Source organism: Lissotriton helveticus, chromosome 9, assembly GCF_964261635.1.
Source record: "Lissotriton helveticus chromosome 9, aLisHel1.1, whole genome shotgun sequence".
Taxonomy (NCBI): domain Eukaryota; kingdom Metazoa; phylum Chordata; class Amphibia; order Caudata; family Salamandridae; genus Lissotriton; species Lissotriton helveticus.
Window position 1 is genome coordinate 127,794,547 of NC_136070.1, and position 23,513 is coordinate 127,818,059.

The 23,513-nt window shown below is 45.9% G+C and overlaps 1 protein-coding gene across 1 annotated transcript in view; it reads right to left on the reverse strand.

The window, feature by feature from the left end:
- The window catches only part of MAP3K9 (mitogen-activated protein kinase kinase kinase 9), a 349,830-nt gene that overhangs the window by 210,130 nt on the left and 116,187 nt on the right, over positions 1-23,513 (reverse strand). Inside the window, exon 3 of the mRNA XM_078659615.1 lies at positions 10,783-10,963. Coding sequence (XP_078515741.1) covers positions 10,783-10,963 — 181 coding nt within the window. The remainder of the gene's footprint in view (positions 1-10,782; positions 10,964-23,513) is intronic.

Below are 23,513 nucleotides of genomic sequence, written 5' to 3' on the forward strand. Positions count from 1 at the left end.
ATTCTCCACCTCTTTCATGCAGTAGGTACATTGCGACTTTTGCAATGTCTATAGCATCATTTAAGGAAGGATTTTTAGCTGTCTGGAGTCTTTCCTGTACTTTTTTGCTGTAGCACTGAACTATTAGTTTGTCTCTAATTAATTCATCCATCATGGTGCCAAATATACACTTAGCAGATAACTCCCTTAGCCTTTTTTGTCTGATGTTGGGTATAAAACTTGAATCTAGTCATGACTACATTTTCCTCCTATGTAAATCTAAGTTCAAGGCGATGCTTGGCTTCCTCAAACTCAATAAGGATAGGTTGACTGTTGGTACCTAATGCCTGAGGTAAGTATCTAAAATTACGCTGGCCCGCTTTCCCCAAAGTACTTAACATCAAGGGCCGCAATGACATTTTCAAACATGGGTAAACAATCTTCCCATGGAACAGATGGTTTTCCTGGTTGTGCTAAGAAACTCGGTGGTGTTATTACTGCGAGTTGTGATGCTGCCATGTCTTACTGAATTTTCATAAACAAAGGATTTTGTTATTAGGCAAAAAAAATTATTATGTCAATATCGCTACACTGCTAAATTGTATAAACCACAACTGAAAACTTTGTAGTGCGCAACTTGTACCTACTACAAGGTAACAATGTATCAATGAATAGGCTATGCCTCGTAGTTCACTTCACCTGTCAAAACAGAGATGCAGATCACATGCGTTGAAGAAGGTGAGTGTGTATGTTACAGATGAAACACACACGATTGGTGTGTGTGTCACTGTTAAGACTCACGCGTCTTTTATTTGAGGATAATTTTAAAAGGTGTGAGCATGACCATTCCGATGAGCACTAACTGATGAAATCACTTGACTGCACATGTGCGCATCAAGTGTCATTTATGGTGTAGTTCCAATGAGATTCTGTCCTAAGATGACCACTGCGCACTGCGTCTTGGCATGGCACCCCCGATGACTAAAGAGGGTCAGTGAACACCACTCAAGATGCCTGCCGTGTGTAACGTGACTTATGTGATGCGGTCGCAGGTAGCAGCACGTGAAGCTGGAATGCGCGCTTAGAGTTCTGGGGCTCGACCGGGGAAAGCACAACAACAAACTCTTAAATATCTTATCATTTATGGCCGTACTTGCCGTCAGGAATATACACAGCACTGCGGCAGTCCCAAACACCTTTTACTTTGATGTTGCAGCACTGTGAATTGTATGTGAGTCCACGCCATGGATTCTAAGCGGTCGCATCACTGCTGTTCACTCCCGTCACTGCCTCGACCTAAGGAGTAACTCTGGTCAGCTCATCTTCAAAAATTGTAGTAAATAAGATGCATAGAGCCTTCAGGTGAGTTTCAATTCAGCGTTTTACTCAGCTAACAGAGGTTGCGACCACCTCCCATGCTGGCCAGGGAAACTGTCCAACATGGAAAGGCAGTCTCAAACAATGCGTGGAAGTCCACACACTGGAAATTCCACCCGCCTCAATTAAAGCTGCATTACAATTTATAACAGGTTTGTTTGAATGCTCACCCACAAGGACCACTGTATTGAGGCATCGTCAATGAAGCAAACAAAAACATCCAAATATAACTGCCAAACTAATGGATCACGTTGAAGGAATAATAAAAAAATTATGCAGAAGGCCTCTAACACCTCTGAATCGTGGCAACCTCACTGAAATCAATTGATGCGGCTTTAATCCCTAAAAATGTCAGTTTTCATTGTATGTTCAAGTAAACAACAAGGCCATAAACAGCATAAGCCACCTATGAGTGGTAAAATGGCAGTCTCAATAGTGGGCGCAGACACCCCAAAATGGTGCCACTAAGGTGATATTCTGGAAAGGGTGGCAAAAGAGTACTGGGCATGATCGGAAAGAGGTTAGGGTGAGGCACTATACAGTACAGGGTAGGCCATGGGCTTTTATGGTTGGGAGGGGATGGAGACAGTGGGAGCAAAAAACAATGCAATCCTTATGCGAGAAGAGCCAAGACACCTTTCACTTTTGAGCTTGATCGACAACAAAGGTTCTCTCTCTAAGAAAGGCATCTAAATCACTCTCAAACTCTTCATTCATCTAAGGCATATCCATCCTTCATTGGTCTACTTCCAAATGTTAATACTGCAGTCTCGGTAATATCAAAGTATCATTTATTTGCTGAAAGATGACAATGGAAGAAGGGGAAATAAGAGAACAAAATTCCAATCATCAGAAGGCAGCAGAAGCATAGTGAGACTAGATGCATATGTCATGTATTGTAGAAGGTTTCAGAATGTATGTATGTCATGTATTGTAGAATGTATTCCTTTGATTGTATGGAGTCTTCTGATGTCGGCGGTTCGATGAGCTTCTTCAGTTGCTTGTCGGACTCCGGGCTGATGAGGCACTCCTCCTGTGGGTGGAACTGATATTAAATATATCTTAATCTACATCTTTGATTTTTTGGATTATTGCGACTTATTGTCTTCTACAGAGACATAACACGTTTTGTCTCAGAACTGTGCTCCTGCTGTCTATACAAGGGCCATCCAGTGAACAGAAAAACACTATATTTGCCCAAGATGCTGGATCAAAAACATCAGTCACCAAGAATAAGCATTCTAGAATGTTAGTTTTTTTTATGATGTCAGCTGAGTTATTGAGATCTATTGTGACACCATTCGCTAGATGGTCCTTTAAAAGCAGGAGAGTTGTAACACCGCATAGTTAAATGCCCAACCTAGTCCTGAAAGGAACTCCTAAATACTTAAATACTTAAACCATGCTTACCAACAATGATTAGCCTATTTTTAGATTGCAGAAGTTTGGTTAATAGAATGTATGGAACGGACATGTTTATTAGGTTTGACACCAAATAAGAAAAAAAGGTTATAAGATCAAAAAATTTCACAAATGTTGATATCGTTGAAAGGTTTTATATGGAGCAATGGAAGTGAACTCTCAAAGTCATGGGAGACGTAACGTGCCACATGAACAACAGCACAAGCCGTACCAGAATTACAAAGTGAAGCAACAAATGTGAATGCAATCAAGTAGTCCAAGTAGGAACAATTACTGGATTCCGTGTACTATCGGACTGAGTTGGGACAACATCATGCACAAAGTAGTATTTTGATCTGCAGATCTACACCAGGGAATAATATATTGTTAGAATAAGAAGAAAAAAGGTGATGAGGACGATAGAAGTACTCATCACTACAGAGTGCATTTTCATTATGTATACAGACGGTATATTAGGATCTAAGGAAACGTATATCCTTTTATAAGTGTGCGTTGGTTAGCACAGTTAGTGAACTTGAGTTTTACCCTCTACTCCGAAAACTAAATGATTAATAAAGAGATTAAATTGCTTTTCCCTGAATCTGTCAGTTATGCACCTTATTCTCCCTTAGCTCAGTATAGCCATACAGGTTACTGAGAAAATGTTATCCTTAACCTAGATATATCAAATTGCACACATTTAACATGGCTGGTTAAACACTACATCACTCTCCAGTTAGTTCTGATGGCTAAGGTGCATTGTTATTGACTGATGAAAGTTGACTTCTGCAAAGTTTCCTGCGGGCAACCACAAAACTGAATGTATCCTTTCATGCCTCTTTTCCACAATCGCTTAAGTTAGAGCAATGTTTAGACCATTGCTAGACTCAAACACCAGTCACAAACACATGAAAAGATACATTGCATTGGAGCTGGATGTCTATTTTCCATTACAAATAGGTGAAAACATTAGTGTCCATGATTATGCATGGCATGCCTTTATTTCTGCCAGTATATTGTTTTTTTTAAAACAATGACTATATGTATTCTAGGCATGGTTAAGATTTTTGTAAATTACCGGCACACGCCTTTGTCTTCGGACTGTTCACAGTGTAAAACTTTTGCAGTTCTGGAGTGAGGATATTCGAGAAATATTCCACATATCTTGATTTCCCTCTTCATTCCCTCATGTGAATGTTACCCCTTCTTTACGCACCCATTAAATATGGTATGTTTTGTTCACTGTCAAACTTTTTTGCTCTTTCTAACTGACAACTGAATGATCTAGCTGCAAGCAATATAGCGAATGATTGCAAATGGTTTTTACATCCTTCTCTTATGCCACATTACCAGCAAAAATGCTGAATTTTGGTGTTCTCAGATTTCCCCACTAACTACACAAGGGCAAAGGGGCCTAGAGCACTCCACACAAGAGACCAAACTAGAGTTGAGTAATAAGACATGAGCACAGTAACAAAGGGAGCAGTGTTATGTTTTCCACCGTCCGTACCTCTGAGGAAGGGAGATCGCTGGTTTCAGGTCCAGGGAAGACCTGGCTTGGCAGTTCGGCCTGGACAGTTCTCATGAGGAACAGGGCCGAGACTGATTTGCACGTGGCTGGGTCTGAATCAGGGTGGTGAACTGAGCTAAAGAATGATGATGGATTCAAACCAAATCTGTGACTGGGGGTGAATGTCTGAAAGGTTTCAGCGCTCCGTCCATCATCTACTTGTGCTTGCTTTGTTCGCCCTAAGTTAGCAGGGTATACCCAGACGTGGGTCCCTTGCTCACTCTTTGCCACTGGATTCAAGCTAGCCTAGCTGATGAGATATCTTACCCCGAAACCGGTCCCAGGATGCTTGTTTCCGTTCCAGGTAAGATCTGGCTTGGCAGTTCAGGCAGGATATTTCCATGAGGAACAGGGTCAAGACTGATTTGCATATGGCTGGGTCTGAACTGGGGTGGCAAAGTGAGCTAAAGAATGAGGATAGATTCAACCCTGATCTGTGACTGGGAGTGAGTTTCAGGATTACGTTGCGCGCGACGCTACGGAATAACTAAAGCACATACCCCGGATTATAACTTTCGCAAAACTTGCCCTTGCGTTACTCCGACTCTTTATTATACTCCCACAGTAATGTGACCTTGGGACCAACCAAAATTCCACAATAGCCTGCGGGTGATGAGTTGAACACCCCTTGGTTGGCAACATTACATGCCTCCTTTTCTTGAAGGAAAACAAAGAAAAGAAAATATTACTTAACATGCGAAACACTGAATTCGAATAGTTTTTCTGCAATGAGCTTTCAGAAAACCTTTGTTTGGGGTGTTTGTTTTCTTCTCTCCTTAGTCAGTCCATCACATAGTCCTGGAATTGTTGGGATGGGGTGGGGTTCTTTCTGAGGTTGTACCATCACAAAACTCGCCCTGGTGCCTCCTCTGCAGTGGGGTCCTGTGCTGGTGTTCTGGGGCTTGGGCAAAGGTTTTGAGGCAGTTCTGTAGCTGTGAGATGTGACTCCCTGGATTCAAGCTCCTCTCCGTTCTCATCCGGTTGTAGTTGGCGCCTTTCGCTTTCAACGGGAACGCTGTCTCCTTTCGGTGTACTTTCAGGTGCAGTATGGAATTTCTTTAAGTGCGAAGCATTCCTGGTGACTGTTTTCCGGCCCATTGTGGTCGACACTATTGTCCCTTTGACTTTCGTGACTTGCCATGGTGAGCGCTAATAAGGTAATAGGAATTTGCTTCGAGGATGGCTGTATCTCACAAGCACCCAGTCCCGACTTGAATGCCGGCTTGTCTGCGTTGCGTCACCTTTTGGTTATGGGTCTGTGTCCCGGATGAGGCTAGGCTGTTTGGGACTGGGAGCTTCTCTCACTGACGGTGGTGTGGTATTGAGTCTTTCACTCTCCTCCCAAAACAGAGGATGCTAGGTGTTACTCCGGCTGTGGTGGTGTGAGGCATCGGGTGTCCTTAAGGAAGGTGTATATTGCTTTCTCCGTGTTTTGCTGCTCTGCTTAGCCTCCCTGTTGGCTTGAGGTCAGCGCTGGGTGATTTTGCACTGTTTTGTGCCCCTGGACAGCAAATAGGTGGCAAAATCCTGACTACTGAGGGGCCAACCGCTGTCCGTGCAGATTTCCTTAATTAGGCCGTGGGTGGCCATTACTTTTTCAAGTTTTGGTATCATTTATGCAGCTGATGAGAATTGCACTATATCCACCTCTGGGTACTTAGGAAAATTGTCAATGATGACAAACAGATGTCAGCCATCCGGAAGGCTGTCGAAATCCACACTGGCTCAGTGCCACAGGCCTCCGAGATTTGCTCTGTGATGATGGACAGTGGGGGTCTGGACTGTCGGGTGACTTGGCATAAGTCACACTGCTGGATGGTGCCCTCCTTCCAGATCGTCCAGACCAGGGAACCACACCTTGCTGCGTAGCCTGTTCTTTGTTCTGACGATCCCTTGGTGGGATCCATGGGTAAGATCCACCATGTGCTTCGTCAATCTGGTAGGTATTACCAGCTGGTGTCCTCTCAGGAGACACCCTTCTGTAGTGACCATGAGTTGGTCCCTTATATTGTGTAAGGGTTTGAGTACGTATCGGGCCTCTGCTGATTTTTGTGCCAGGTCGATAATTATGTTGATTCATTTCCCTGACCAGGTGTCAGTGATGGGAGACTGGAGACAGCTGTTGGTCGTGGTTGCTTTTATGATGTTGGCAGGTGAGAGAGGAAGACGATTGGCATCGTTTCACGACCATCTTGACGTACATGTCCGCTGCTGCCTGCCTTTCTTAGGGGGTAGCTGGTCATGCGTGCCACAGCAGATAGTCGGTGGGATTGTGGGGCCCTGGTTTATACTCCACTGAGTAGTTGTATTCTTGCCAATGGAGGATCCACTTCTCAATCCAGGGTGGGGGCTTTGTTGCAGACCCTTTGAACAGTGGTAGTAATGGCTTGTGGTCCATTTTCACCGTGAACAGGTGCCCGTACTGGTACACGTGGAAATGCCGACACTCCCAATAGATTGTGATTGTCTCTTTCTCGATGTGGGAAAACCTCTGTTCGGTAGTGGTTAGTGCTCTGCTCACATAGGCAATGAGAGCGCACTCTCCGCACTATTGCTTTATTTTTTTTAACAGATTTTATTGATGTTTATGCAGTAATTTCAACATCATACATATATATTAAGTCATATTGCATTTTAGTCCGTCTTTCCAGTTACAGCATAATATACAGTATTTAGCTGCTTGCAATGCTAAGTTCGATGCATAGTCATGAATATGCACTTGGCGACACATCTTTAAACATTAGATGTGCTTAAAAGTTGCCATTTACCATATCAGTAGAGCCTGAATAGAGTATCATGCAAATCTGTTGGCTAGTAACATAAATACCCCCCCCCTTCACTAACTAACGGGTGCAGCCTCAACAATAACCAGTTATATAAGGGATTAAAGGGAGACTCCTGAACATCCCCAAACGTCAGGCAGAGTAATTGGTTAGATATCAGATCTGTGGCACGTAAAGTTCGAGAGATGTACGGATATGTAATGATAACTCTGCCTTCTTCCCTCTCCCTCACCATACCAGGTTCAGCGCACAGTTGTATGTGCATTTCAGGGTAATGCTAATTTTCGAGTGTTGCTACATGTGTGTCATCTGCTTGTATGTGAAGTTCATCTAATCCAATCTCTGCACTTATGCTTCTGGGACAGGGCCTCTCCAAGGTCTGTTGTGCTAGAGTCCACAGGGAGTTCAGTGTCTTTGGCAGGATCGAAGTATCCATGACTAGTATCCTCCGAGAGTGCATCTTTCATGGCTTGGAATGCCTGGCCTTGTTCCATACCCCAGTGCTAGAGGGCAGGTGCTTTGGTGAGTTCTTAGAGTGAATCTGTGAATTGGAGAGATTTTGCATTAAACAACCACAGTAAGTTACCATCCCCAGGAAACTCCTGACACCAGTAACTGTGGTGGGTGCTGGTGCTGCTTGTATGTCGCAGACTTCGGCCAGATCTGGGGTGACGCCTTTCACAGAAAAGCTGAAGCCGAAGAAATAGAGGTCTTCTTTGAAGAACTCACATTCTTCTCGGTCGAGGGTTAGTCCGCTCTGGTGGAGGCAGTTGAACACTGCTCTTAGCCTGCAGAGTTGCTTTTCGATAGTGGGGGCATGCACCAAAATATCATCCCTGACATTTAGGAACTCTGGGAGCCCAGCTAACACCCCTCTGATGATATCCTGGAACACTCCGGCTGTGCTGGTAATTCTGAAATTGAGGCATTTGTAACCTCAATCCGAGATGGGTTGAGAATGTTGTTATGGAGTAGGACTTGAGTGCCAGGAGAATTTGATGGTTGCCTGGCCTCGGTTGCATTTTCGAAAACCACTGGGAGCCAATAGCTCTCCTACAATGTTGTCAACTGTCAAAGTTAGGTGTCTCTCTCGTTTCATAACAGTGCTGGGGAGGCACATATCCACACATTTCCTCACCTCCCCAAGTTGTTTCGGCGTCTTGGCGACCACAATCAGAGAGGCCCATGGTGCAGGGCGACCGACTGTACAGACTGGTCAATTTGCAGATGCACCTCTCGTCCCTTCAGACAGCATATTCCTTTGAACAGGTGCTTAAACGGTAAACATCCTTTACAACGCAACTGTCACAACGAAGTACCTTACAACGCAACCATTACAACGCAACCTTTACAACGACTTGCGCTGGGGGGCGCTCTAGGATAGGGAATAGTTTCCAACACCTTCCCTACTATCCACGGGGACTGGAGTTGGAATAGTAAATTTCACTATCCAGCGCCCCCCAACGCAAGTCGTTGTAAAAGTTGCGTTGTAAAACTTGCGTCGTAAAGGCATGCCTTGTAATAGCATGCGTTGTAATGTCATACATCCGCGTAAACTCACCGATGAGGGAGTCTACCACACTGGCATGGATCTCAACTGTGAAATGGGACCAACTGGAGGCATTCAGTGGTGTGGCAGCTGGGGAGCAAGTCTGATCTGCCCTTGGTGACATAAATCTTTGCTTTGGTGGACTGGCCATGATGTTCGATAACAGATGTGAATACTCCAGCAAGTGGGAGGAAATGGGGTGGTGTCGAAAGCATATACTCTGGTGTTCATGATGCAAAGAGCTGGCCTGGTGTAAAGTCAAAGGCAGTATGTTGATGGTGGCCCCAGTGTTTACAATGGCCATAAGTGTCCGGTCATCCACAGAGACCTGGTATCAAGGCCTGTAAAGGTCTTGTCTCAGGGTCGATTCAACTTTGTGTATAAGGTGCACCAAGTATTCCGGGATGTCATCTTCCATTGTCGAGATTGCTTTTTGATGTGTGTATGGACTGTGGTGTGGGGTTCGAATTGGGGTTTTTGGGGCCTGGGGGTAGGGGCGGGGTAGGGATTTTCATTTGATACTCTCTGTTAGACTGTATTGAGTGTGGAGAATTGATAACCTGAGTGTTGTATTGACAACTGGGAGGGAGAGGGGCCGACTGTCAGTTCTCAAGGGCCTTGGCAGGAACCTGGTTGAGACTGGGCACGTGAGGACTTTAGAAGTATTGAGGATAGAATTTGCAATGTGTATTGTCTATCTAACTGCTTCTTTGCATTGCCCATGAGATTGTTCCTCCCCACTTTGTTATTTTCCTTAAAAATCAATACAAATCTGTTATTAAAAAAAATTGACTCTGGTGTATTGACGCTAAGTTTAAAAGTGAACAGTTGGACTAACAGGCCAGTGGTAGTGAACCTAGCTAGTGAGGGAAGTTAAAAGGTTTTCCTAACGAACCTCCGATGTTTTTGAAGAAATACAGTTAACTGTTCAGAACAAGTCGGGTCCTAGTGTGTTTATATATGATTGAATGGGGCGACCCGACATTGTACCCCCTGGTGCTCCTTTTGTGTTTCTGAGTGTCCCAGAGAAGACATAATCCTTTCCCAACAATCCTGCCATCAGGTCATAATTGTGACACCGGATTCTTCCAAGAATTACCCCATGGATCCCCCCCCCCCTCTCTCTCTCTCACCTCCACTTTTCAATTCCTATATGCATCACCTAACGCAGGTGCTCAAACAAGATCTGCAATCCCAATTGTTCATAGTCAATACTCAGAACTCGAGAGATGGGCCAATACCAGAAGATAACTGGACAACATCCATTACCACATGAAGGAAAATGATCAACGCCTTGGTGGATCAAAAACCAAGGCCTACCACCGAACGTAATATATATAAGTGTGGTCCCTCGGCCTTCAAACCTGAATGGAGTTTGAAAGCTGATGAATGAAAATAATTTTGGGCATAACATTCCATTCTTAAACCCCCGTTACACTTACAATAACAAAGGTTAAGGGAATAAATGTACAACTTTCTCACAATGTACATGGGGATCTTACAACACCTGTAGTCTAGTTATAGTTGGGCAACTGGAACCAAGTTTATACAGGCCTCAAACCAACAAGCTACAAACACTGCAAAACCAGGCAGCTAGACAACCTCAACAAACACATAATTAAATCCCATAAAATTCACTTAGAAGTGCAAGATGAGGTCTGAAAGTCCACCAAACATGTTAAAATGTATTAAACAAAGAGGTAGGTCCCTTGGATGGCGGGTCCCTGAATTGCAACAAGGCATTCAAAATATACATGAGATCATAATCAAACAACTTTATCCATGGTTTCAACTAGCACTAAGCGTCAAAGGTCGAATTTCCCAAGTGCCATTGGAAGGAGGCCCACCCCCATGAAATGGCCATCTCACTTTGGTTACATGCTTCTGCGGTCCCAAACATTAGCACCAACTCTGCTAGCTCTACCTAGAGATAAGCTTATACCCTACTATATCACATACTGCACTCAGGTGCAACTGGAAACAACGTGTATTTTTGATAAGGCGTTTTGAAGTGGGAACTCTTTAAAATGTTCTGCACTATATAAAAATAATACAATAAATATTATAGTGTATTACAGAAATAACGGGCAGCTAGAGCATCTTATACCAAATGCACAGAATACCTCCATACGTCACTTCCTTTGGAGAACATGGAGGAGCGGATCACCTCAGGCGCCATCCACGCGTACGTCCCAGCCGCGCTCATTTTGGTGGTTCGATGCCACTCTCTTGCCAAGCCAAAGTCCGTAATCTTCAATGTTTTATTTCTCAGATCAGCATTCTCTACCTTCTCGAGTAATAAAACTGAAATACAAAGGAAAAAAAACATATAAAATTAGTCAAGATTACGATTGCCGTAGCTTATCCAAGCCATTGAGAGATGACCTCCCAGAAAATCATTTAATTGGGACCAAAGGGGGGGTTCAGTGGGAAAGGTTTAGCAAAAGCTCAATTTGTATCTTTTAACCAATAGAGAAGCATATGAATATTAAAAATCAAAGTCAGAGTGCCTAAAAAACCTTATCTAAAGTTTAAGGGTTCATTTGCTTTTTCCAAAATTAACGATTTTGTCTTTAACGATTTCTCTTTTGCTTCTTTCCCACACCACAGTCATTTTCTAACCATATCTTGTCACTTTTGTATTTTGTTTTTACTAGTACTATCATCTATGTGGCATTTGAGTTCAATTTCAGAAACCGGAAGTGACTCAGAGGTATTAGCACCCGGAATATTTAATAATCTCTACTTCTAAACTGCCTATAAAGGCTACAACTTTTCAGTCGATATATTTGGAAAAACGTTCTTTAAAATTCATCATATGGGCTTTCCCGGTGTGACTCAGAAAGACGACCGATACTGAGGGCCTGTTCACAACCGCCATGAACTTCGCTAAATGAGACTTATTTTGGATTGTAATTCATCTGGACAATGAGTTATTTGGGAGATTGACCAATATTATGTGCAGGCGATTTTCATGTTGCTGTGCTGTCCTCACTGAGGAGAGCGATAAGTCACTGTTTTGCAATATTCTAGTTTTGGGTGGTTTAATTTTTATGTGCAGGCGACGGCAGCAGGAATATTTCGATTTCGAAGCACCTAATATCTGACCCCATGTTTGAGACTGAAAGTCATGCACGTTGGCTTTTTACAGTGACCACAAAGGTCTCCCGCGTGCACATATGAGATCCTGACCTCAGCCGCGGCCGCTGCAGGTAAGAGCGGTGCAATGCGAGGGAGATGGGAAGCCCAGTGAAGCGGAATGCACGCAGGGGCACAGCCTTCACAATGCGGTAATTGGCACGAAGGGCCTTTACCATGCAAACTTTTCAGAGGGAGAGAGGGGAGAGTGGGAGAGAGGGGGGAGAGGGAGAGGTAGAGAGAAGAGAGAGAAGAGAGAGAAGAGAGAGAGAAGAGAGAGAAGAGTGAGAAAAGAGAGAGAGAGAGAGGTGTTTAGGTTCAATGCTGGGTAGGGGTTATGTGATGGGTAGGAGTATAGGTATTTTTAGGGTTTAGGGGTGGGTAAGGTTATTTGGTGGTAAGGGTGTTTTTAGCACTTAGGGGTGTGTAGGGGTATTTGGTGGTAAAGGTATTTTTAGGGTTACGGGGTAGGTAAGGGTATTGGGTGGTATAGATATTTTGGGGGGTTTGCAGAGGGTAGTGGTTGTTAAGGGTGTTTGGGGGTCTATTGGTGGGTAGGGGTACTGGGTGTTATTAGGGTTTAGGGGTGGGTAAAGATATTTGAATAGTAAGGGTAGTGAAAAAAGGGGAGGTTGGGGGTCACCCCAAAAAATATATATGTAATTTACCCTATAATAGGAAAATACATTATATAGATATAGATATATATATACACACACACATGTAAAGATATATTAATATGTGTGTGTGTGTGTGTGTGTGTGTGTGTGTGTGTAACACCTACATTAATTATACTTACCTGGTCATATGATGTGGTAAAGGCATGTGTTATAAAAAAAATGGTGTTATCGGCATGCATGGTAATTGACGGTGTTGTAATGTCATACAACCTTACACAGACGAGGCGTCCTCCGCAGGAAACCCCTTTGTCCAGGTTAGAGAGATAAAGGGTTCAGAATAAATGGAGGGGACAAATGTTTTTTAATGTCATACACTCCCTGTGATAGAGGAGTGCTGGTATGGATATGGGCTGGTGTACTTTTTGCGGTAAACAAAGTTAAAACTGATCTGAAGGTGAGATTTGTAGTAGTGGAAGGGTTATTAGATAGCAAACCGCTAGTGATATTCACCATATATGCTCCCAGTGCCTCAAAAGGCAGATTTTTTTTTGCAAGTACATCTGCCTCCTCTTGCTCAGACCTCAGATATATGTGGTGGGTAGGTGGAGGGGAGGCTGACAATAAATGCAATGACATAGATAAAGACATCTGATTCCCTCCCTTACCTCAAACAATCACGTCCCCTCATTTTGCAAAATGGCAATTAACTTAACCATGGCGTGCAATACACGCTGATGCCGAGGAATACTCGTTCTATTCGGCAGTGCATGGCCTGGATATGGCAGGATAACTACAGCAGAGTGCCTCGTGTGTTCTGATCATGCCATTTAGCAGCACATGTAACCTGGAGGAAGCAACAAACAATTATTCCCCCGGAAATTGCATACTGACTCGTTAACTGACCTACCCTTTGTAGATGAGATCAAGGGACACGTATAACAACATTTTACCATCAATGCCGGCGCCGCAGATGACAACCTCCTAGAGTGGGATGCCTTTAAACTTTACATAAGAGGCACTTGCCTAATGACTACATATTGAGTGAGCTTCGTAATCACGAAAGAAATTTTGAGACAGGAGGTTATATAAGAGAATTAAAGCTAGAATCCACATGCAGAGCTCAGTTATAGGCAAATCATAGATGTACTAGCAGGAGCATGGCGAATGTATGAATTGCCTAGGATTGTTTCACTGCTAAGAGGTTGCTGAGATCTCCAGACAGCCACAAAGTTATTATGCAGATGAAATTAATGCTGAATTGCCATAGCACAACAGAAAACTCAACAGCGTACACCGTCCTCCTCGATAGGCGTCTGCACTGTATACAGGCACTCAAAGGCTAGAGCACACTTAACCTACTGCAATCGGTGGAGCTAGAGACACCTACCACAATCGAGGAGGTCAGGCAGATGATGAAAGACCTGACGATGGGGGTATGGCAGACGGTCGAATTGTACATGACCGTTAGTGCTACTCTTGCTCCTACACTGTAGTCTATGTACTCAGAGGTGCATGATCAGGGTACAATACACCCACTTCAAGAGGGATTGCCCGAACCATGTCAAGGGCCACTAGATTGATCATTACACCGCCCTCTAGCTATGCTTAAACTAGACTGCAAGGTTTTAGGCAAGGTTCTGGACAAAATAAATTGCCCTCTTTTATTGTGACTAGATTATGCCGTCCAAACAGGCTTTTTGGAACCTAGAAATACAGATATGAATATCAAATGTCTGGTGCATGCCCTGCAGTCTCAGAGAATACCAACCTGTGTCGTGGATGGCAGCTGTAGTCACCGTAGACATGGAGAGAACATTAAATATCTTGGATTGGGAATACCTGCTCGTTGTACTACAAGAAATGGGCTTAGGCAGGCAAATACTAAAGTGCAACAAACTCTTATGTTTCCCCAGGCCAGAGTTATGAAAATTGTATCAAACAACTGGACTATACACAAAAGTACACATCAGGCAGCCCTCTCTAACCTCTCTGGTATACCTTGGCTAAGGGGCTATTAGCAACCCTTATCAGGTAATCCTGATAAGGGACTATGTGAATGTGATTTCCCTCTTCGATAACAATGTCATGTTGTACCTAAACGACGCTGGGTGTGTGGGGGGAGGGGAAGCTATAAAGCAGGCCCTGCAGGTGCTAAAGATCTTCGCGTACAAGTCAGGAGTGAAAGCGAACATGTTCAAATCCTATCTCTCCCCTTTGAGACCTAATGTGGGACGGGTAGACATGAATCTACACAACTTGAGAGGGAGGGTGAATCGAGCTAGCCCCTGGTATACGAGCGAACTACGCCAGCTTAAACTCGACTGCAAACGTGCAGAAAGGGTGTGGAGGAAACAGTATTTAGACTCGGAGAAAACTGCGTTCCGGACCGCCATACAAAAATACAAGGCTCAGATCAAGTTGGCGAAAGCGACCTTTCTGGAAGCCACCTTGAATCAGGCCCCAAATAAGGCACAGGCCCTTTTTAAAATCGTCAGGGACCTTGCCCATCCTACGTGTGTGGCTAGTTCCGTTCCCTCGTCGCACGCCCTCTGTGACTCACTTGCCGACGCCTTTGAGGAGAAAATCTGCAGAATCCTGGAGGGTCTGCAGGACCCAGTTACTGCCTCCCCTGGTTTGGGAGCTCCGGGAGCGATGGCCAGTCGACCCCCGCAGAGGGCTTCCCACCTCTGTTTGGGAGCTCCGGCCGCGTCTCCCAGTCGACCCCAGCCAGAGAACCGGGCCCTCAGTTTGGGAGCTCCGGTGACTGAGGCCAGTCGACCCCAGCCGAGTGGTTCCCCCCTCCCGCTTCGGACCAGGTCCTCGGGCTGGGAGCTCCGGCGATTGAGGCCAGTCGACCCCAGCTGAGTAGCTCTTCCTTTCCCTCCTCGGACCAGGCCCTCAGTTTGGGAGCTCCGGCGATTGCGGCCAGTCGACCCCAGCTGAGGAGCTCTTCCTTTTCCTCCTCGGACCAGGCCCTCAGTTTGGGAGCTCCGGCGATTGAGGCCAGTCGACCCCAGCTGAGTAGCTCTTCCTTTCCCTCCTCGGACCAGGCCCTCAGTTTGGGAGCTCCGGCGATTGCGGCCAGTCGACCCCAGCTGAGGAGCTTTCCCCTTCCTTCCTTGGAGGAGTTTGGCAGCCTAGCCCTTACCATCTCGTCTGGCTGGCCTCTCGATCCTCTCCCTCCAAAATTCTGGAGGTTGTTTCAGGAGGAACTGTTTCAGCCTTTGCACTCCATCTGCTGCCAGTCGTTCGAAACAGGAATTGTACCGGGTTGTTGGAAGAAGGCAGTGGTTTCTCCGCTTTTAAAAAAACCCACACTTGACCCTGCTTGTCTTTCCAACTACCGGCCAATCTCTCTGCTTCCTTTTCCAGTTAAAATCATGGAAAAATTGGTTACCCGCACTCTGTCCGGCTTCCTAGAAGGGAACGTCTGGCTGGATGAGACGCAATTCGGCTTCCGCCCAGCTCATGGGACGGAATCCGCGTTAGTGACCGTGCTGGACAATCTGCGGGCGCGAGTCGACAGTGGTCGAGCAGCCTTTTTGGTGCTGCTCGATATGTCAGCCGCGTTCGACACGGTCAGCCATCCTATTTTAATATCGCGGCTAGAAGAGTGCGGGGTCAGAGATAAGGCCAGGGACTGGCTGATTTCCTATTTGGACGACCGTCAGCAACGGGTCTCGCTCCCTCCCTTTAGTTCAGAGGAGCGGAGGGTGGGACAAGGAGTACCTCAGGGCTCAGCCATCAGCCCTATACTCTTTAATATCTACCTCCGCCCCTTAGTCCAGCTCATTAAATCCTTTGGGATCTCCGCATTTAATTATGCGGACGACACCCAGCTGGTTTTTTCACTCGAGGGACAGGATGCAGTCCCGATGGAAACTTTCCACCGGTGCATGCAGGCTACAGCGGAATGGCTCCGCTTGAACTCGTTACAGTTCAATGGAACTAAGACGGAGGTCCTGCATTGCTCTAACGACCGAGTCCCTAGAGATCTCCCTAACGACTTCTGGCCCCAGTCATTCTCAGACACAGTGTCAGCCGCACAATCGGCGCGTAACTTGGGCGTCATTTTTGGGCCCAACTTGCAGTTGGATCTGCACGTAAACAAGACTACTTCAACGTGCATGATGCTTATTCGAATGCTGCGCAAGGTCTTACCCCTCCTCCCTGAGCAAGCTAGACCTGAAGTAGTGCGGAGCACCATTTTAAGTCGACTCGACTATTGCAACGCACTACTTCTGGAAGCCCCGGTAACACTTCTGGGCAAGCTCCAAAGGGTTCAAAATCTTGCAGCCAAACTTGCCCTATCCCGTCCCTACCACAGCTCCTCTACAACCGCGCTACAGGTACTCCATTGGCTCCCGGTTCATCTACGTGTTCGCTATAAAGCAGCATGCATTGTGTTTAGAGCTATTCATGGTTTGGGTCCGATCCCTTTGCAAAGAATGTTTGCCTGGTACCTTCCATCTCGAGCCCTTCGGTCCTCTTCATCCAGGCTACTAGTAGTCCCGCGGTTCCAGAGAGTGAGGATGGGCGGCCGCTCGTTCAGAGTGGCGGCGTCCAGACTCTGGAACTCCTTGCCAATATCCTTAAGGAGTCTTGAAGATCTCTCAGCCTTTAGGAAGGCGTTAAAAACTTACCTCTTCCCTAGGACAGGCTAGCTGCCGAATTCGCTGGATCATGGTTCAAAAGCGCCAGGATGCCCTTGGTGGTGACAGGTTGCGCTATACAAATATACCACAATACAATACAATACAATACTTGCCTTTATCTTGGAGCATCGCTACGTCCCACTGCTTGCCCATCAGACCTATCAAAGGGAAGCAGATCTTCTGCTGGGAAACCTGTCAAAAGCTATCACAAATATCCAAGAATCCAGGCTGGCATCCTGGTTGGAAAAGTCAATAGTATTGTTGCTGACCTTATTAATGTGTGAAAGAATAAGTGCCAAAAGCTCTGCTCAGAAGCCAGCGACTGGTACGATTACATGTTGCCGCACCCAATTCAAAGGCTGTGTAGTCTGGAATTCACCTCATGCCTCTTTAAGTCACTACCAGAGATTCCCTGCCCCTTTATTTCCATCTTACAGGTACCCGCTTTGTCCCTTTGTGACGGTTTTCTCATCGTTCTCTCCCTCAGTCTTTCCACTTTGTGTGTTTTCCCCTCTCTTGCTTTCAGTAAATATCTGATGTGGAAAAATAAGTGCTGGTTCCCAAAAATAAGTGTTGGTGGCCCCCACCAGCTCACATTAAGCACTGGCTGTGGGGCTGGATACCTCTGATATTGAGCTGTATTACCTGGCCTCCCAAATTCAACGAGTAGCCAAGTGGCTAGGGAGAAGTGATGCCCTGAAAAATCGAGACATGTCTTCTCCCACTTCAGTGTTGGGGTGTTTATTGGCACCACAAAACGAATAGCACAGGTGATGATGATGCTTAAACACCTATTCTCCAGACTAGCAACTATGGATACTACCTAGTTTCACAAATTCAGTTAAAGATCTGCAGGAGGAGAGCTGCACACTTTTCAAAGTCTTAGGCAGAAGCATCATGCCCCCGAGGACAGTTCTTGACATATAATGCATTGAGGATTGTCTTTGAGCAAGCATGGAGCATTTATGGGAGACTCCCATTGACTTATATGGCATTGTGCAAAAAACTACTGCTTTGAAGTGGCAGAAAGGCAGTGACACAATTATACCTGGCGCTGGAAAACATGACCAAAGACCTGGGAGCACTGACGATGAGATGGACACAGGATAAGGGGTTGAACTAACAGGCGGAGAATGTAGTAAAGTGACAGAATACCCTAAATTGATCTTGAGAAATGTAAGGGTCCAGCGAATACAATTTAACATAGAGCATCACAAGCACCTGACACCCAGCCGAGCACATAAATCATTATCATTCCCATCTGTATCTGGAGAATCCCCGCGCCGTCACACTGATACCGCTGATCTTGCGCACATGTCCTGCCGCACTGTGGAACTATATGGGCCAGAAGTCCTGAAACAATCACGACGAATGGAAGAAATAACATCTGACAACACCCCCAAAAAAGTATGCTGGGATTACTGTAGTGGGCCAAAATAACCCGGGCTAGCTAGAACATCTGTAATCCTCCTAAATGACAACACCGGACTCCCTTGATTGGTTTCAAATGTAACTACCCTGCGGCCTTGTAACCTTGGCTTCCATCTTTCAATTATGATTCGAGGCGCAAAATGGAGGGGGTAACTTATGAATGTTGCAAAAATACGCTATGTTGCGATCCAGGTTCGAGTCTCGGCGTCAGATCAACATGCTGTGATTCGGGGCATGCTTTTCAGCACGGGGAGATTAAGTGAATTGCCCAGAATCACAGGCTGTTGCGCCGACGCCGAGAATCGAACCTGGATCCCCAGTTCCAAATGGGCAGCTCTGACTTAACGCTACACCCGCTCTCCATGCTCTCAGGGAACGCACTCGAACTGAGAGTTTTCGTGTAAGATGGACCCCCTGCTCTCACAGACCTAGATGGGAAAATTCATTTAGTCTTTAACTACTGCGCGTTCAGCAGTGAAGGCATCAACGAAACATAATGAAGACCTTTCAGTCCTCCCCACAACTCTGGGCACTTGAAGATAACTGATTTGATAAAGGTGGAAGAATCATTAGTGGACTGTTTTCCCTTTTGTATTGAAGCTTTAATAGAAACGTGCAGTCGTCCCATTTATCTTAACCAGCACCCTGTCTGCCCTCCAGAAGCAGAGGCGGGTCGGGGTGCAGCAGCAGCACGCGCCACAGGCGATCAGCAGCACGAGCCCCCGCCCTCACTTCACCCGGTGTGCAGCAGCACGCGCACAGTCCTCATCCGGTGTGCAGTGGCACGCGCACAGCCCTCACACCCGGTGTGCAGCAGCACGCGCCAAATGCCTCACCCAGTGATCAGCAGCACGCGCCACAGGCCTCACCCGGAGTGCAGCGGGTTTGCGGGCTTGGCATTCGGATAGGGTTTGCCTGGGCCAATGCTGCAGCTGAGCCTGCATCCAGCTGGGGCTCCCGGGACGGGATCGGATATCACAGCAGTGCGCTTCATGAGCTCAGCAGCCCCGCCCCACCAAGGACAGCAAGCGCAGCGCCGCTCGGGCAAACACAGCTACCCCGAGCCGGACCGGAGCAGAGCGCAGCCCTGGAAGCAACGCAGCACCAGCTGCCTGCACTCGATCACCATGCACAACCAGCAAGCGCGAGACTGTGCAGGAGCGTCTGCGGGTGGTCAGGTTTCACTTTTGTATGGTGCATGCATGCAGTCACACACGATACAGATACACGTGCATACAACATGCACACTGACCAAACTACCTCAAGGAGCTCAATTTTACAGTTACAGTGTGCATCAAGCATACAGGTGCCCATGCACATAGACCAACAAACATTACCAGTGCTTAAATTGAGCCGATGGTTTTTGGGGACCAGAACTTCTTTTTCGACATCAGACATTAAGAGAGCACAAGAAAGGGACAACACAATAGGAGAATTAAAGAGGCACAAGAAGGTTTTAGATCTCTGCAGCCTTGGTATTGGCCGCGTCTACATTTAACACCGCAGGCCGCAGACTTCTGAGCAGAGGTTTGGGCGTCAACACTCATTCATTTACAAATTAAGCACTGACATTAACCACTGTTGGTACGTCATAAGGCCTTCAAGGTCTCCCTGAGAGCCTGTCATTGTAGCGCTGCTGGTCGACAGCACAGCAGCAGGAGAGGGTAGAAAGGTAGGAGGTGGTGGGGTTGGTTAAGGTGAAAACCATCCCCAAATTCACTGTCACCCATCTATAATTCTATATGTTATATGTCTCTTTGTCAGGTTGTCCCTTTAACACCCTGGCCTTGTATTATAGCTTTCCTCTCCCAGACTCAGAATAACTGCCTGTCCCTCTGGAATTCCCCTGGAGGGCTGAAGACTAGAGGGCTGCTTTCTGGGCTGGGAAGGGTGCCTTGATCTAACCCTGTGAGGGGTCGTGGCTGTTGTAGCCACAGCCTCCTGCCTGTGACCATAGCTGTTTATGTGGCGTGCTTCTTCTCTGATTTAAAGCTACACTCTTTTACATGTACCTTGCCTTTCCGGGTCAGAAGAACAAGTGACCTGTGAATCTGTACTGCGCACACACGTGCGTCTAGATCAGCGGATCGTAACCTGCAGTTCGCAAAATCCTCTGGGTCCGCAATACATATTTAGCAGGTCCGTGATTGTTTATAGAATTAAATAATAATGGGACATTAATATAGTATATATCAATAAAAAAGGAAAATGTAAAAGTAAAATAACGTTTTGTAAATATGAATCAACCTAAAATTGGAGGATAACAATCAGGGTGGCATCCTTAGCCTCATTTGTGGAAGGAGAGCAAGTACAGTAAATATATTCTAGAATGGGTGAATGGTGGCCTCAACTGATGCACTAGTATGTGCGGACAACAAGAGAACATGCATTAGAGCAAAAAAAGAAAGTGATGTGCTAGAGTTTAGTATATTGTGTCATCTTTTAGAAATAAAACCAGATTTTGAAAAGCTTCAACCTTATCATTACAATTACATTTTCGATTTTTTGGTTTATGAATGTAATAAACGATTTCGAAATTTGTGTATGTTTTCTATCCTTACTTGACTCTGCATTTTTGCGAATTGTTTTTGAAGTTCAAATCTTATACATTTCAGTAGGGGTCCCTAGAAGCAAAAATGTTAGGAACCGCTGATCTTGCTTTCATCTGCTGGTGACAGTGCAGGAGTTAAGAACAAGGCTGAAGTAGAAGCCCCCTTCCCCACCCCCCCCCCCCCTCACAGGAGTGAATTCGGAAGTACAGGGGAGGACCTAGGACGAGCGAGCTTACAACCATTTCTGCAGCGGGAATGAGGAGCTGGGTGCCTGGGCCACGCAGCTCCACTGTGCAACCCCAATAACGCTCCTTCCCCCTCACAGGAAGATGAGCAGAAGAGGGAATCAAGCTGACAGTAATGCTTGCATTAAGATTGGCCTGTCATATTGGGGAAATATGGATCGATGCAGGCCAATGTTGCTGTGCATATCTGCACCATGGGGACTCGGGCCTGGCAGTGGTGCTGAACATAACAGATGCAAAAAGAACAATGGATGGACAGAATGCTGATCAATGTCAAACATTCACCCCAGTGCAGAGATCTGGGCCTAAATCTATCGGTTTTTTACTCCCCATGCCATTCCAGTTCAGACCCAGCTATATGCAAATCAGTCTTGACCCTGTTCCCCATGTGAACAGTCCCGCCCGAACTGCCAGGTCAGGTCAGGTTCTCCCTGGACCGGTTTGGGGGTTAACCCCCTTATCAGCCAGGCTAGCTTCACTCCAATAGTAGAGAGAGCACGGGACCCACGTCTGGGCATACCCATTCCACTCGGGGTGACAAATGCAAAAAGAAAAATTGATGAAGAGGGCAATGTGAATTCTAGTGTAATGTACATGGTGCAATAAAAAACGGCAAATGTGGAGCCTGTCATGATAGGTCTTTAACACACCCGGTTTCTGGCATGATCTGGTACTTTGCATATTTCCAAAAACGCGGTTTCAAATACTGCATAACTGTTTTTAAATATTGGGACAATGTTGACAACTTTGGGAAAACACACGGAGATTGAACTTTACCGGGTATTGGGGCAGTGAGCGCTAAGAGGGACATTGCAAGACATTGGTGCTCTCTGACCGCACCCCACTCCTACCCCACAGCCAGCTGGCGAACAACAATGGACTGGTGTGCTAAACTGGAAGAGACCATATACCTATTTCGAGGCTGCCTGCAGAAACTTAGAAACGTGTGGGGGAACTGGTGGGGATAGTATGGTCTATGAGGAAGTATGGCGGGAACTCCTTTTAGGGTATTTGATTTTACTTAGGTGAGGATAAATCGAATGTGTATACAATGTACAAAAACCAGAAAAATGCGTTTATCAAAAAAAAATACGGGGACAAAGTAGAAACTGCCACTGAAAACTGTGGTCTTCATACTGAGGCAATGAGGATCATGGCAGTATTAAAGGCATATTGGTCAGTGGATAGAGCATTCTCAAGCATTAATTGAGCAACTTTCTTTCAAATAATTTTTTATGTGAATGGAGAGGCAACTTCCACATAGTTACAGTCTATTGGATCGTCCCATCTTATGTTCTTCTTAAGAAGCCAAGATGCTTTTCATGGTATGAGGAACCATCAAAACTGAACAATAGAGGTTTTTAAATTTGATAGCGTGTTCCGGACATATTCTTGTGCATTCTTGGACTTGGAATTGGTGCACTAAACCTGAAGAAGAAAATACGTTGGGACTATCCGATAGACTCTAACGATGTGGAAGTTGCACCTTCAATGCCATAAACATGTTTTCCAAGTTTAAAGTTAAGTAGACGGCTGGCACATGAAGATTGAACCATTTCTGTTCACTGGTTCCAGAGCTATCTAAGGATGTCTGGTGGCAGAGGCAGGAAGGCCTTGGCCTCAAGGAGCAGCATGTGCCCTCTGCCCCACATGCAATGGGGAAGCAAGGACTCCCCCAGAAGCAGGGCCTTTCTTCCCTGTTTGCACTCGGTTAAGATGCCCAACAGAGTGGATGAACAGCTGTCCAATCCTGTAGACCACCCAAAGTCAGTGCATTCCCGGTTTCATATCGGCTTGCAATCAACATGGAATATTCTCACACAATATGTTGCACCATAGAATAAGAAAGCCAGAATTTAAAATGTTTGAAATAGTACTTAGGGAAGAATACTTGAGTGCCGCCTTCGACACTGTAAATCACAGCATCCTAATCCATCGCCTCAGTAGGATTGGAGTGTCAGGCATGGCGCTCACCTGGCTGGAATCATTCCTTACAGATAGATCCTTCCAGGTATTCGAAAAGGAGTTTACCTCCCCTAGTAAACCTCTTAACTGTGGAGTGCCTCAGGGCTCCTCCCTGAGTCCCACCCTTTTTAATGTTTACCTTAGCCCCCTAGCTGATGTCGTCCGCCCTTTTGGGGTGAAAATTGTCACCTACGCGGATGACACTCAGCTGGTGGTAGGACTGGACCCCCCTCTCAACTCCAACCACA